The 12412-nt window shown below is 47.9% G+C and overlaps 4 protein-coding genes and 1 pseudogene across 5 annotated transcripts; 1 reads left to right on the top strand and 4 right to left on the bottom strand.

Annotated features, from left to right (window-relative positions):
* Positions 1-812: 812 nt before the first annotated feature.
* On the bottom strand, positions 813-3365 carry TEOVI_000226900 (uncharacterized protein; the record flags this gene model as incomplete). The annotated part of the gene is made up of 1 exon (XM_067225365.1): positions 813-3365. One exon carries the CDS (start codon positions 3363-3365, stop codon positions 813-815), a length of 2553 nt encoding a protein of 850 aa, XP_067081466.1.
* Positions 3366-3560: 195 nt separating this feature from the next.
* On the bottom strand, positions 3561-4061 carry TEOVI_000226800:pseudogene (annotated as a pseudogene). Its single transcript has one exon. A coding segment is annotated over exon 1 (501 nt).
* Positions 4062-5089: 1028 nt separating this feature from the next.
* Positions 5090-6001, bottom strand: TEOVI_000226700 (NADH-ubiquinone oxidoreductase complex I subunit, putative; the record flags this gene model as incomplete). Its single annotated transcript, XM_067225364.1, has 1 exon — positions 5090-6001. The coding sequence occupies one exon, from the start codon at positions 5999-6001 to the stop codon at positions 5090-5092; it is 912 nt and encodes a 303-aa protein (XP_067081465.1).
* Positions 6002-7986: 1985 nt separating this feature from the next.
* TEOVI_000226600 (uncharacterized protein) lies at positions 7987-8877 on the bottom strand (the record flags this gene model as incomplete). The annotated part of the gene is made up of 1 exon (XM_067225363.1): positions 7987-8877. The coding sequence occupies one exon, from the start codon at positions 8875-8877 to the stop codon at positions 7987-7989; it is 891 nt and encodes a 296-aa protein (XP_067081464.1).
* A 2182-nt stretch (positions 8878-11059) lies between these two features.
* TEOVI_000226500 (uncharacterized protein) lies at positions 11060-11422 on the top strand (the record flags this gene model as incomplete). Its single annotated transcript, XM_067225362.1, has 1 exon — positions 11060-11422. The coding sequence occupies one exon, from the start codon at positions 11060-11062 to the stop codon at positions 11420-11422; it is 363 nt and encodes a 120-aa protein (XP_067081463.1).
* Positions 11423-12412: the final 990 nt, after the last annotated feature.

The raw sequence follows: 12412 nt of genomic DNA, 5'->3' as shown, positions 1-12412 counted from the left end.
GTCTCATACCACCCAATGAGAGCGTTAGCGAGCTGAATGCCGAGCAGGACGGCACCATCAGCAAAGTGCTGTAACGCAAACTGGATTATTATGACAATCCACATAACAATCGGCATAGGGCGCCATAGATTCCGCAAAAATATCAGCCAACTGGGTGTTTTCTTTTCCGGCAGCTCGTTACGACCGTATTTAAGCAACAACTCCTCTGCTTCCGCGGATGTCAATCCCTTCGAGGGCGGAAGCAGCGGTACACTGCCATCATCACCCTCACGGTGCTCACTGATAGCCTTTGATAGCACAGATTGGCGGCGTTGCGGTTTCTGTGGCTTGTGCACTTCACCGGCGTCGTTGGTTCCCGGAACACCCTTTGGTCCAGTATCCCCCATTTGTATATTCCTTTGACCTTTACTACCTTAGATGTTACAAGTCTTCGGGAAGGGAAGAAACGAGTGCACAAGTCAGTGTTTCAGCAGTTGCACGACACCGGTGGATTTGCATCATCTGATCTGAATCTCTTTGTTTCTATACCACCCAATGAGAGCGTTAGCGAGCTGAATGCCGAGCAGGACGGCACCATCAGCAAAGTGCTGTAACGCAAACTGGATTATTATGACAATCCACATAACAATCGGCATAGGGCGCCATAGATTCCGCAAAAATATCAGCCAACTGGGTGTTGTTGTTGTTGTTGTTGTTTTTTTTTTTGCGGAAGCTTGTTGAGTTGTTATTTGAGTATCGTCGCAGTTCTCTTTTGTTTTATTACCATTTTTGTTATTTTGACCGGGTTTTTTTTGCTGCTTTTACTGTGATTTTTATGTTTTTTTTCTAAAGAATGATTTCTTGGCAACCCATATGTCATTTTGCGTTACTTTGATATCCAGGTGTTTTGTGTGCTTGAGGAGGAACGGCAGTATATGTTCATCTGTTGCCTGATTTGCAGCAGATACATAGCTTGTGTACTTGCTATCTTCACTCTTACTTTTCCACATCTGCAAACTGTGTCCTATAAGGTGCCTTATTCCACCGGTGTGTTTACTGATATCTTGTGTTTTCGAAGTGGAGTGAATCTCGCAGCTGTTGATAATATGGCGCAACTTAACGTGATCAAAAGTTGCATGATGTTTCAAGAAAACTATTGCGATGTGTAGTACGTCGTCCAACCCCTCTTCGGCACAGTACTTGCGTACCCTTTCACCAGATTCATCGACCCAACAAATCCTACCATGGCTTCTCAACCAAGAAGAGAGACCACCCCCTTCCTTCGCAACCGCCTCAACTACCTCGCGGTGCTCCGGTGGCAGCTTTTGAAGAAGTTTCCCGATAGGCATCCAGAACGGCTTGAGGCAAGGCACAATAAAAGCGATCTCTGTCGAGCTGTTCTCATCCAATTCCCCTGTGCAATCTGGCGCCAACCAAAAGGGGCGCAAGCGCCACATCTTCGCTACATCACCATGTTGAGATTGCGATCCGGTTGTTAAAAAGTAGTGCCTGCTATAGTTTTCCTCAACAAAAACTCGGAGCGATTCAACCGTAACCCCTGCGCTGACCGCCCACTCTGCCTCGGTGAAATATCTGTCGTGTGGAAGTGCTTCAAGCATATTAAAAACCCCGGCCAACGACAGATCTACTTTCACGGAAGTGCTAGAGGAGTCGCATCCAGCACGCTCTTTTTGTGTGCACGGGGGTGCACGTCTTGCCGTGCGCAGTGGTGGTTGAAGGACCGGGAAGGCTCGCGTAGCATCTGTTCCTTGCAACTTGCGACAGGCTGCTTCCGCTACGGAAGTTGCACCGGCACCGTTTTGGTACAGTTTGTTTGCCATTCCCAGGCGCTCGTGCTGTAAACCTGGTTTCAACCGAACGACATCTTTAGTGGCGTCTCGGTCAAAGTAATACGAGTATATCTTTATCACCTTATGAATCGTATTGTGTGGACCGAGAGCCCTAGCAAGAGGGTCTGTGAGCTTTATTTGTTGCACCGGAATGAAGAACGTAGGTATACACTCAACGAAAAGCTCCAGTAATTGACTTGGCAAATGCCTTCCACGCAACAGTGCCATCTCTGTGTGAACCCTTAATAAGTCGTCAGGGGACAGTCGCTTGGTTGGAAGTCGAGAGTACCCGACTTCCTGCTGTATCGGTGGTGGAGTCCCCCGCTTTCTGTCCCTTCCCACGGGCTTGGGAGGAGCAGGGGGAGCCATCCGCGTGTCCTGCAACACCTTGTCTGCCACCGACACCACCACAGAGGATCCGGTGCCGAAAAAGTTACTGTCAATTTTTGAAGAATCGTTTGCATAGTCCAGGTTGCTGTCGTCTACAGCTTCTGCTGCGCTATCATTACCGTCGAGGTCAAGCTCCACATCCCATGTATCTTCGGCATAGTCTGGAAACGCTGCCACCAGCGGCAAGTCGTGTCGACTTGCCACACAGTTTCCAGCACCGTGATGCGTGGGTAAACCACGTTGAGCTAGGATTCCTCTTACCGATACCAGAGTATTGTCCGCACTAAGATCCACATATTCCTCAGCAACCGTATCCTTCAGAAGCCGCAGCAGTCCTCCACCCGTACTTCGAACAAAGTTTTGGAGTTCTGGGGGTAAGGTCGGTAGCAAGCTAGCCGTTGCAACGGGCTTGTCCACGGGAAGCATCCCTTTCAAACCAAGGAAAAAGTTTCGTTTTTGTTCCTCTGTGACCTCACAATGGAAATTACGTAACTTCACGCCACCGGGCACCGGTTCAGGAGCGCGACCGTCATTGGCTGATTGTTCCTCAGTACACTTGGACAAATGAGCTTCTGCGGGCTTGGGCACTATGGAACCAACCGGCTTAGTCCTCTTAACGTACCAGCGGAGGCTTCCATCCGCCTCCTCAGACTGATAGCATCGGAACCGATGAGGGAAAAGTTGAACAAACGAGAGAACGGATCCACAAACCTCATTTATGGTCTCTACGTCCAATGCCTGCGCAATTGTACTTATACGCAACCCTGTTCCGTCTGATGGAAGCAAGTCGAGAATACTATTCACTAACTGAGGAGCACGCAGAGGAGCAGCATAGCCTCCACTTTCACCAGCATTGAGGTCATGTAAATTATGGATGCCGGTCACATTGGTTACAGAATCGGGTATGGCTGAGTTTAGCAACAAATCTTCGTATTCTTCCAGTGTAGGTTCGTCGCCGTCGTAGCGAAAATCCCTACATGCTTGTTCTTCTCCTAAAGTAACATGCCTAACAGCTGTAAATGCTCGATTACAAGACGACGCGGTGGCGAATAACCGATTAGGTCGGTTGGCCGTCCGAACGTTCCTAATACTTTCGATACGTAAACTCTTGGCTCGAGGCAGCATCCTAGTCGAATATCGGCGCATCTGACGCCCCGATGCAATCCTTCCCCAAGCGATTCTTGTGTAACCCCCAACGATCGGAAAAGGTTAAAAAAAGGATTCCGTTGTAGCAATTGGAGCTCGCAGTAAAAGACCAACAGCCCGACGACTGGATTCCTACTTTCCCCCTCCTCAACCAACAACATTTCAATTCCATGGAAACACAATATCGGCGATTGATCACTGCTAGGTTTGTCGCCTTACAGAAACTATTAAAGAACAAGAATCGCATCCGCAGAGCTTATCCATATTACCCTCCTCACCCTTAACCAAAAAAATCTCAAACGCCCCACCACAGCGGCACTCCATCTCGTAAACTTGTATTGTCACATCACCACATACCCTGTCTTCACTGCACAGTGCTTTCCTCTCCTCTACAAGACGAAAGTCACTGATGTCGTGGACGTCGCTTACGACCCCGATGGAGCGTGCATACATCCGTTGCTGACCTTCATCGTACTCTGCACGCCGCACCGGATCCAGAAGTATATCTGATGCCTCTTTGATCACATAAAATGGGTGAGAAGAGTAAAGCATCATTTGTGCTTCACCCCCCGAGGTGTTGGAGCCCTGTTTGTCCGGGTGTGTCGTTAGAGCCAAACGCCTAAAAGCTGCTCGAATATCTGCCACTGAAGCCGATTGCGGTATTCCCAAAATTTTATAGGGGGAATCTATGTCCATTTGGATTTCCCAGCGCGAGATTCATAAGAGGGCGACAGAAAAGGTGTATGGCGCAGGGACGTTCGTTCACTATATGCGTTTATATAAGGGGAAGGGAAGAGCAGCTTACCCTTTTACACACATGAAGTGGGAAGAAACATGAGAAGCTTTACCTTCAGTAGCAACCGGACCAGGAGCTCAAGGGCAGTTCAAACAGCACTGGGGTGCCACCTTAATCACATCCAGGCTTTTAAAATATCACATTACTTCATTACAGAGCAAAGGGGGAAAAGCAGTCGAACAACATACGGCTGGAGTTGTCGTTAATATTTGGTACTAATACCGCGCGCATCCGGGTTCAACCTGGCATAGCGGTGATCATATCCTAAGGGAGCACCGATTCGATTCAGCCCACGAACGATTGCGCTAACATACGCTCTCTGTGGTGACACGTTCCTGCCATTTTCACACCGTTCAAACGAACTAGGTGGCAAGCAAAAAGCCGCTAAATGCAACGACAGACCTTTGGACCAACTTCTAGTTTGTGAGGGTTGCCACCAAATGGTTAGACAATTTTTAAAAAATAAATGATACAGCACGGTAGTCTAATTATTTACACATCGGAGATAACAAAACAAAAACCCAAGTGGATGATATTTTTCTTGACTATATAATTAGTAATACACTTCGTTGTTTCCCCTTTATGAAAACTTAAATAGAAAGTGGCAGGGAGGAGAGAAGTAAGTACTATATAAACAATTAGCCGATGGGTAAGGTCACAGTTTTTTTTAAAGTTTCTCGTACACCAAACGACCTGGTGATCATAAGTAAAATCATTGTTACTAACTGTACGGTATCGTAGCCACTGCTAACGCCACCTAAAGGAAATGGCCTACGGTGGTGCGTTCCTATCCTCGCCCGGAGCACATCCCTATTGCTAAATTTGTTTACAAAGCACCGAAACACATTATATAGCACGGTAGCCAAAGAAAGTAAGTCGATATTTTGTGAGCGTCTGTGGCACAGATCGCTCAAAAACGCCTCACGAACTATTTTCCTAGCGTTACTGTTCCTCTATCTCCACACTCGCTCTCGTACGATACGTCTAGTTGTTCAGCAATTAAATTATTCTCGTCAGCATCGCCCAAATAAATCTTTCCCACGGGACACAATTGAGAGACAGGCATGTTGTTATCAGTTTTTACCTCTAACTCATCCAGAAAAGTACTGATCTCACTAAGACCACCCCGTCCTATCATCCCCAAATTAAAATCTTGAGCGTGCTCATTCAAAAACCGTACGCAGCGGGTGCAGTGAATACAACGATTGAGTACTACACGTGTCTGCGGATCAAAATAAAAGTCTTGAACCGCACGCTTATCTTCCTTATATCGTGGAATATCAGTTCCATAATTCATGCTTACGTTCTGAAGGTCGCAATTTGTTGCTTGTTCACAAATCGGGCAGTCATTTGGGTGATTGATAAGAATAAGTTCGACGTTGCCTTCGCGGGCATCACGAACCAGCCTGCTATCAGTTATTATCGACATACCGGGAAGTGCTACCGTGGCACAAGAAACAACGAGATTTTGCGTCCCATCGACTTGAACGAGACACATCCGGCAGTTACCTGCTACAGATAAAATTGGGTGATAACAAAATTTAGGGACGCGAATGCCTTCCCGCTCAAGCACCTCAAGTAAGTTTTCTTCCTGTGGTATAATCTCAACGGGACGCTTGTTAACAAACATGATAGCACGAGGTTTATGCTCCCCATACTGACCGGCGGCAACTCCCTCCGATAAAGCCTCCACGCCGCCCCTGTGAGTATGCTCACTCCCATACAAGTTGTTCGCCGCATCTCTATTATAGGGTGTCCCATCCGATTTAAAGAACCGTTTACTGTCGCCAACGGGAGTAATGGCACCAAAACAGAGCAAGCAGTTAGAAAAACGCCTCATGGCACTTTCGACAGAGAGTCCTGCAACAAAGGGAGGTTTCTATCCCAATTACAAAAAATAAAATAAAGGGGGAGATACCGAAGATAACACCAACCGGGAAAGAATACCAACGGTGCCAATGAGCAAATAATTATCAGAAGCACACGGATAGATATAGGAGAGGGAATTACGACACGTCAGGCGCCTCCGGTTAGTGTGTAAAGCAAGTGTATCACCAACGCGCGGTTTTTTTTACTTGTGCACAACACAGAAACGCATGCATATGTGAGGTAATATTTACCTAAGAGCCTGCAGGTGTATTCTAATTCGTGCACACGCAAATGAACAGTGCGTGCTACTTACTGGCACCAGTACATGTGCGGCGCAAGCGTTGGTACTCGTAAACCGCAAGAGATATGACATGCACTTCCCATCCAAGTTTTGTTAACGAATGTCCATCCGAAACACTGCGGTCGCAGTTGAAGCACCTCCTTCCCGATCTGAGTATGCAAAGTTACCTCATCCCCACACAAAATCACACAAAGGAGAATTCCACGGGTGCCCCTCAGCCTACATTACATTGGCAAGCGGTAAGGTAGGCCACCACACAGCAACGTATATGAATTTAAATTACCTTAACCCGAAGCAAATTCGTTTTAGCACTAGCGACAACAACTGGACGTGTCTCCACCCCCTTTAATTTGGAAGTTGGGAAATCGCACCCACCCACACCGACATACAGAGATGCACCTACGGATATAGTTCCGCTCAAGAAAGAGAAAAACTAGTCTTTCATACCTGATGTAAAGTGTTTGTTGATGTCGAAGGGTAACCCTTTTACGAAAAAAAAAAAAGAACATGTCGTGGCAGAGGCGTCTGTGTTGTTACAGAAAATAATTAGCGACTGCCCTTGTGCTGATTTCCCCCATTCCTGCAAAACAAAAAACTTTATTTCTTCGCTAGAGTGCAAACGCATCAGAACATCTTCCTAGAAACAAGGGCACCCCCCAATTACGCGTCAGCCGTCAGCACCAAAAAAAAAGTCATTAATTTGACTAAAAACACTAACAGAAGTAGGGGCCATTTAGTTAGAACAGATGGCCTCGTACGCTTGTCATTTCCGGCGACTGGCATAGTCCACCAACACCGACATTCAGTTCCCTTCATATCACAATTAACGCTCGCATCCCCTCCCCAAACCGTTTATATGAACCCTACTGGAATGTGATAAGAGCCCCAGTATAATTCAAATTATAAATAGAGGTACGTTATCCTTTGATGTTTGTACCACGTCTCACTCTACAAACGTCGGTAAAAGGTAAAAATATATACATTAACTCCGTACAAAACGATATTGTTCATTCACATTTAAAAACAAAAAGAACGGTTCAAACGAAAAAATGGATATCTGCAGGTATTGGTAGGTCCTGCCAAAGATATCTTGTCGACTCTGAATAAACTGTCGGTCAGACACCAACGCAGATAACGATGTCAAGACGAGAGAAAAAGTAGCGCCACCACCGGCACCAGTCACCGACACAATATCCAAATGCCCCCATATATGCACAGCCTCGACAGACAAAGGTGGCACCCGGAAGGCGGCGCCCGACGGAAGCAAATACTTCCTAGAGTGGCACATGCATCTTTCCACAAAGTCTTAGAAGAATATTTTTCGTGTTCATTATACGTCGGCAGACCATCCTACATGGATACAACGCGAATACTAGGTGGTAAAATCTGAAAAAAAAAATGAGCTGCAAAAACAAAACTGAAAACGACGAGGCAACAAAGAGAAAAGATGAAAATTAACCGATACTGATGATGATGCAACTTTTTTTTTTTCGTGACGAAAACAAGGTCATAACTGGGGTGTACGTTCTCACTGACCTGCGAACCTTTCCTTGCAGAACGAAGGGCACTAGACACAATGCGCAGTAAGTATTATCTGATGGCCGTAAACAAAGTAGAAAGGGAGAACAAAACCAGGTACGTATAATACACAATATTCAGCCCTTTGTATAATCAACTGTGACAAAGCTTCTCAATACAGTTAACGAACAAACTGTAGCTATTAACCAGCCAATTGTGCCCATATTATCACGACGCTTCTGCAAACGATACATTCTTTCGTGCTCTCCCGCGCTTATGTCACCATCGCAGCGCCTGACGACGACGAGCGAACACATCCCAACATTCTCAAAACCATTGTCTATGAGGATTTCGTTAAAAATAGGCATATGGGAAGCACCCCATGGAATAGCAAAAGATTTGTATCCTTGAGTCTTAAGATGGTTTATCATGTTTATGCAATGCTTTTCCCTGCCCAAGCTCCCCACGATTGGTAAGTTAAACCGCAGGGAGAACCACCACGGTATTCGCTCATAGTCATACTTATCGGCAGCATGAACAACAGTGAAGTTGGGCGAGTTGCTGACTCCCCAAGAAAACGGCTGCCAAAAAAGTTCCGTTTCCCGCGGCTCCCAACCTTCCGAATCCTCATGTTCTTTGGGTCTGACAACAGCAGAAAGTTCACGAGGTGGCACAATTGTTGAATATGGTGCTCCAGACATGGGCGTTCGGCCTTCCATTAGCACTGACTGATGCTGACAACAAAGCAAATCCACTTGGTGAAAGAATTGAGGATGCGCAAAGTGACGTAACGGTATCAGTGTGACAGTGATACCAGTTTCATCATTTCTATATGTGTATGCCGTAGCGAAAACGCCATCATCATTCGCATATATGAAGTCTCGAAACCCTTTCGATCTAAATGGGAATGAATAACCCCACCGTGGACGATACGAAACGCTGCGAACGCAAACACCATCAGAAGCTGCACAGCGGGCTGAAATCCGAGAAAAATATATGCAACTCACGCCCGTCAACGCCTGCCCCATCACCAGAGAGGAAACACTAAAAAAGAAAAGCAGCGAGCGGAGAAAGCGCAGAATGTGCAGGGAGCAAACGGCAAACCCGGACCAATCTGCTGAGATATGGAGCTGTCACGGTACCAACACAAACCTCCCTTCCGGTTGCTAACGGGTAGTGGCATCCCTTCCCGTCGCCAGGGGCTCGTGCAATTAACTGCGCAAACCTGCACGTGGGAGCGCCACGGTCCAGCAAGGTAATCAAGCTACCTAACACACACACGACCCCGGTACGATCCCAAAGTCGAAAACCGGGCACAAAACCGTTCTGCCCATAGAGGTGGACATTTCCTCAGAGCACTACCTAGGAGTGAAGACAACCTCCCACTGGAATAAAACACCCGGCATCACAACATCGCGTGGACATCGGCACCGGTGACAACGGGCCGGAACCTCCCAGTTCTCATTATGAGACCTAAAGGGCGAAATCGTACCCAATCAGCTTGTCACGAGGAGTTTCATTCGAGAGGGAATACAGCGTGTTCTACAACGGCGCCCCAAGCGGAGCGAAAGTGTCGGCACCAAGTCCTCTAATGCTCCGCGGCTCCACGGTCCGGCAATCCAAGCAAGAAAAGGTCAAGTGCCAGCCCCTTCTCGCGACGTCGAGCTGACTCCGACCAGGGCGCCTACGCGCGGTGCGCCGGGCCCCTTAGAATGAATAAACTCTGAGCGGGGGCCCTCCGCACGGGCAGGCACACGTCAACTCCTGTACGTTAAGCCCTCCCCCCCCTCCTCCAGTCAGCAGCCGAGTAAAAGCCTGGCGTGGCCCCCTGTGTGCCGTAACGGGGCGCCGACGGCATTCCGAAAGAAAGGAGCACTCGCATACGCAAAGACCCCGCGGGGACTTGGCAGTCTTTCATCCAGTTCAACAAACGCGCACCGGGGTTAGGGAAAGCAAGACAGCCACTACGACTGAAAGCACAGAGACGTGCCCCTGTCTAGACAGGTAGGAGGGGGTTGCTGCAGTTCGTTAACCCTTACTCCAGCCGGAATGGGCAAGGCGAAGGGAAAGAGAATAAATAAAACCCGGAAAGCACAACCGTTTACGCTGCTGCCCGCAAATGCTCCACCTGCCGCCGCGAGCCCAGTTCGCCCCCCGCAACCACAAAGACCTGGAAATAAGTAGGGATAGTCTGTGGCGACGGAGAATCCAGGACGTGTGGCCATATTACCTGCTGCAAACTCTCACCGCGATACCCGGGACCCCCGTCCCCGGGGGGGGGGGGGGAAATTTTTTTTTTTGGAAGCTGACGGTGACGGGTGCCTGAAACAGAGATTAAAAGTTGCTAACAACAGAACCTCAACAAAACGGAGCTTAGTCAGGGGGCTGCCGCTTTCAGCAGAAAATTCCCGCTTTAGAGACAGTGGGATGACGCCACGGAAAACAGCGGGAAACTTTTATAGTTATTAAAGCTGGTCCACCTTCGATACAGCATAAAGAACAATTTATAGGGGGTGCACACTGAAAACCCCCGCAGGTTTTTGCTTTCAAAAAAAAGAGAAAAAAACGGGTTGTCTACGCTTTCGGAAACTATGCGCAGTTCAACCTCGCCTACGGGTAAAAGGATGTGTTGATGGTGGCTGAAAAAGCGAATGTTGCTGTAACATCTGTTGTTTGCCTGGTGCGCATGAAAACGACCCATAGTGGAAACGGCTGTTTTTCATTCATCGCAGAAAGGAGGGTGTTAAATAAAACAGCTGTGAGAGCGTGCGGGAAGATACACTTCAAAACTGCTAATGGATGGGACAAAGAAAAGCTCCGTGCTTTACTGAGGTAATTATTTGTAGCGCGCCCATTATCGATCCCTGTCCCAATATCATAAGGGGCGCCCGCCAGAAAAAAAGGAAGAAACCGCAGGGTTTTGAGGATACGTATGTGCAGTGTACCGCCAAGAATCCAACAGCCGCAAGGATGCTCATTCATAGACCCGGAAAACTCCCTATTTAGACGTTTTGCGAGCGCCAAACCGGCAAAATCAAAAGAATAATAAAGCAGATAAAACGGTAGCGAGGGAGAGATTGACTGCGAGAGGTTAAAGGTGACATTTACCGTCGCTTTAAAATTGCCTCCAAAGATGAGGCAGAGTTTTCTGAGATGTGGAGGAGATGGGCCACCATACAAGCCCTTGAATAAAACAAACCCACGGAGGACATGAGGTCACTTTTTACGATCACACAGGGCGCTGCAACGTACAAGCTCACGGGCGAATGGCATTTGGGACGTCTCGAGGCTGTGCGCAGGAGGAGGCGTAGCTGCAACGACCAGGCCCACAACCATCGGGGACGCACTACTAACTCCTTTGAAGGGGTGGAAACCGCAATGGAAGCAGAGGAAAACTATGCCCGCAGCGCGGCAGCGCTTGTAGAGCGCGCAAGAACATTTGATCCGGTGGACGAAAGCTCTACCACTAGTGAACTGAAAAAAAAAGTTTCACAGCCAACTGAGCAGCAAAGGCCAGCAAGCAGCATGTTGTCAGGGTGTGTGGTTTGGTGCGCCGCGTTCCTCAGGCATTGACGTTATACCCCATTTTCTATCGCAGCGGCAAATAAGCCGAGCATAGAACCCGAGAAGAACCTGAGATTCATGCATGGTTTATTCGGTGATGATATGAACGGTACAGCAATGAGTTCAGGCAATGCAAAACCGAGGGATGCGGTACAGCAAGGAATGGAGCGTGTTGATCAACGGCCTTCGGAACAATACATTATACGTCTGGGGAAAAGACGGGGCACACGGCACTTGGATTGGGCACTTCGAACCCACCAAGCCTTACAGTGGCGAGAAAACATGGCAAACGATGCCAAGACCCAAAAGCCATTGACTCTCATGCTGCAGCCGTTGAAAGAAGTATTGAAGCATGCTTAACAAACGACAAGATTAGGAAGGACAAGATTAGAGAGGCTCAATGCCGTAGTGTTAGCTGAACGGTGCTCCACGGAAGAAAGCGTTTACAGCCTTCCACTCTGGACTTATCCACGCAAGGATGAACTACGACGTTGCTTTTAAGTGATTTTCAGTCTCCACTTCAAGCGGGGAGAGGGTGGAAAGCATGCAACCCCGGCAACGCATGCGATTGCCGAGATTTCGTAGCACGCAAAACAAGGTGTGCCCAAATAAACTCGACTGATATTTGTTTGGAAGGCGGCAAACACGAGGGCGACGGAACACCGCCCCATGTCAAACGCTAAAAGAGGATGCTTTTCAGACATAATAAACCGGCAATATCCTAGAAGTCATCCAATACCTGAATGGCTGAATTCGGTGGAGGGATGGTGCTCCGACACCAAAAATAAAGGTGTACTCCATACTTAAAGCTCCTTGGACGTTGGCTCCGGAAAATAAATTTCCCTTCCGTGGGTGGGTATGAAAGCAAACGCAACAGACGAATGGAGGAGGGTTCCTGCGCTGCAAAAAATAGGGATATTCAGTAAGAAGGACTGAAAAGTTTCAACAAATGAACTGGTGAGTTTAGGCAGTTAGTCCACTGCAGAAACGATAATCTTC

The sequence above is a fragment of the Trypanosoma equiperdum genome, assembly GCF_001457755.1.
Source record: "Trypanosoma equiperdum strain OVI genome assembly, contig: ctg_537, whole genome shotgun sequence".
Lineage (NCBI taxonomy): Eukaryota > Euglenozoa > Kinetoplastea > Trypanosomatida > Trypanosomatidae > Trypanosoma > Trypanosoma equiperdum.
Note: the sequence above shows the minus strand (reverse complement) of the source record. Positions and strands in the feature narration are given on the sequence as shown.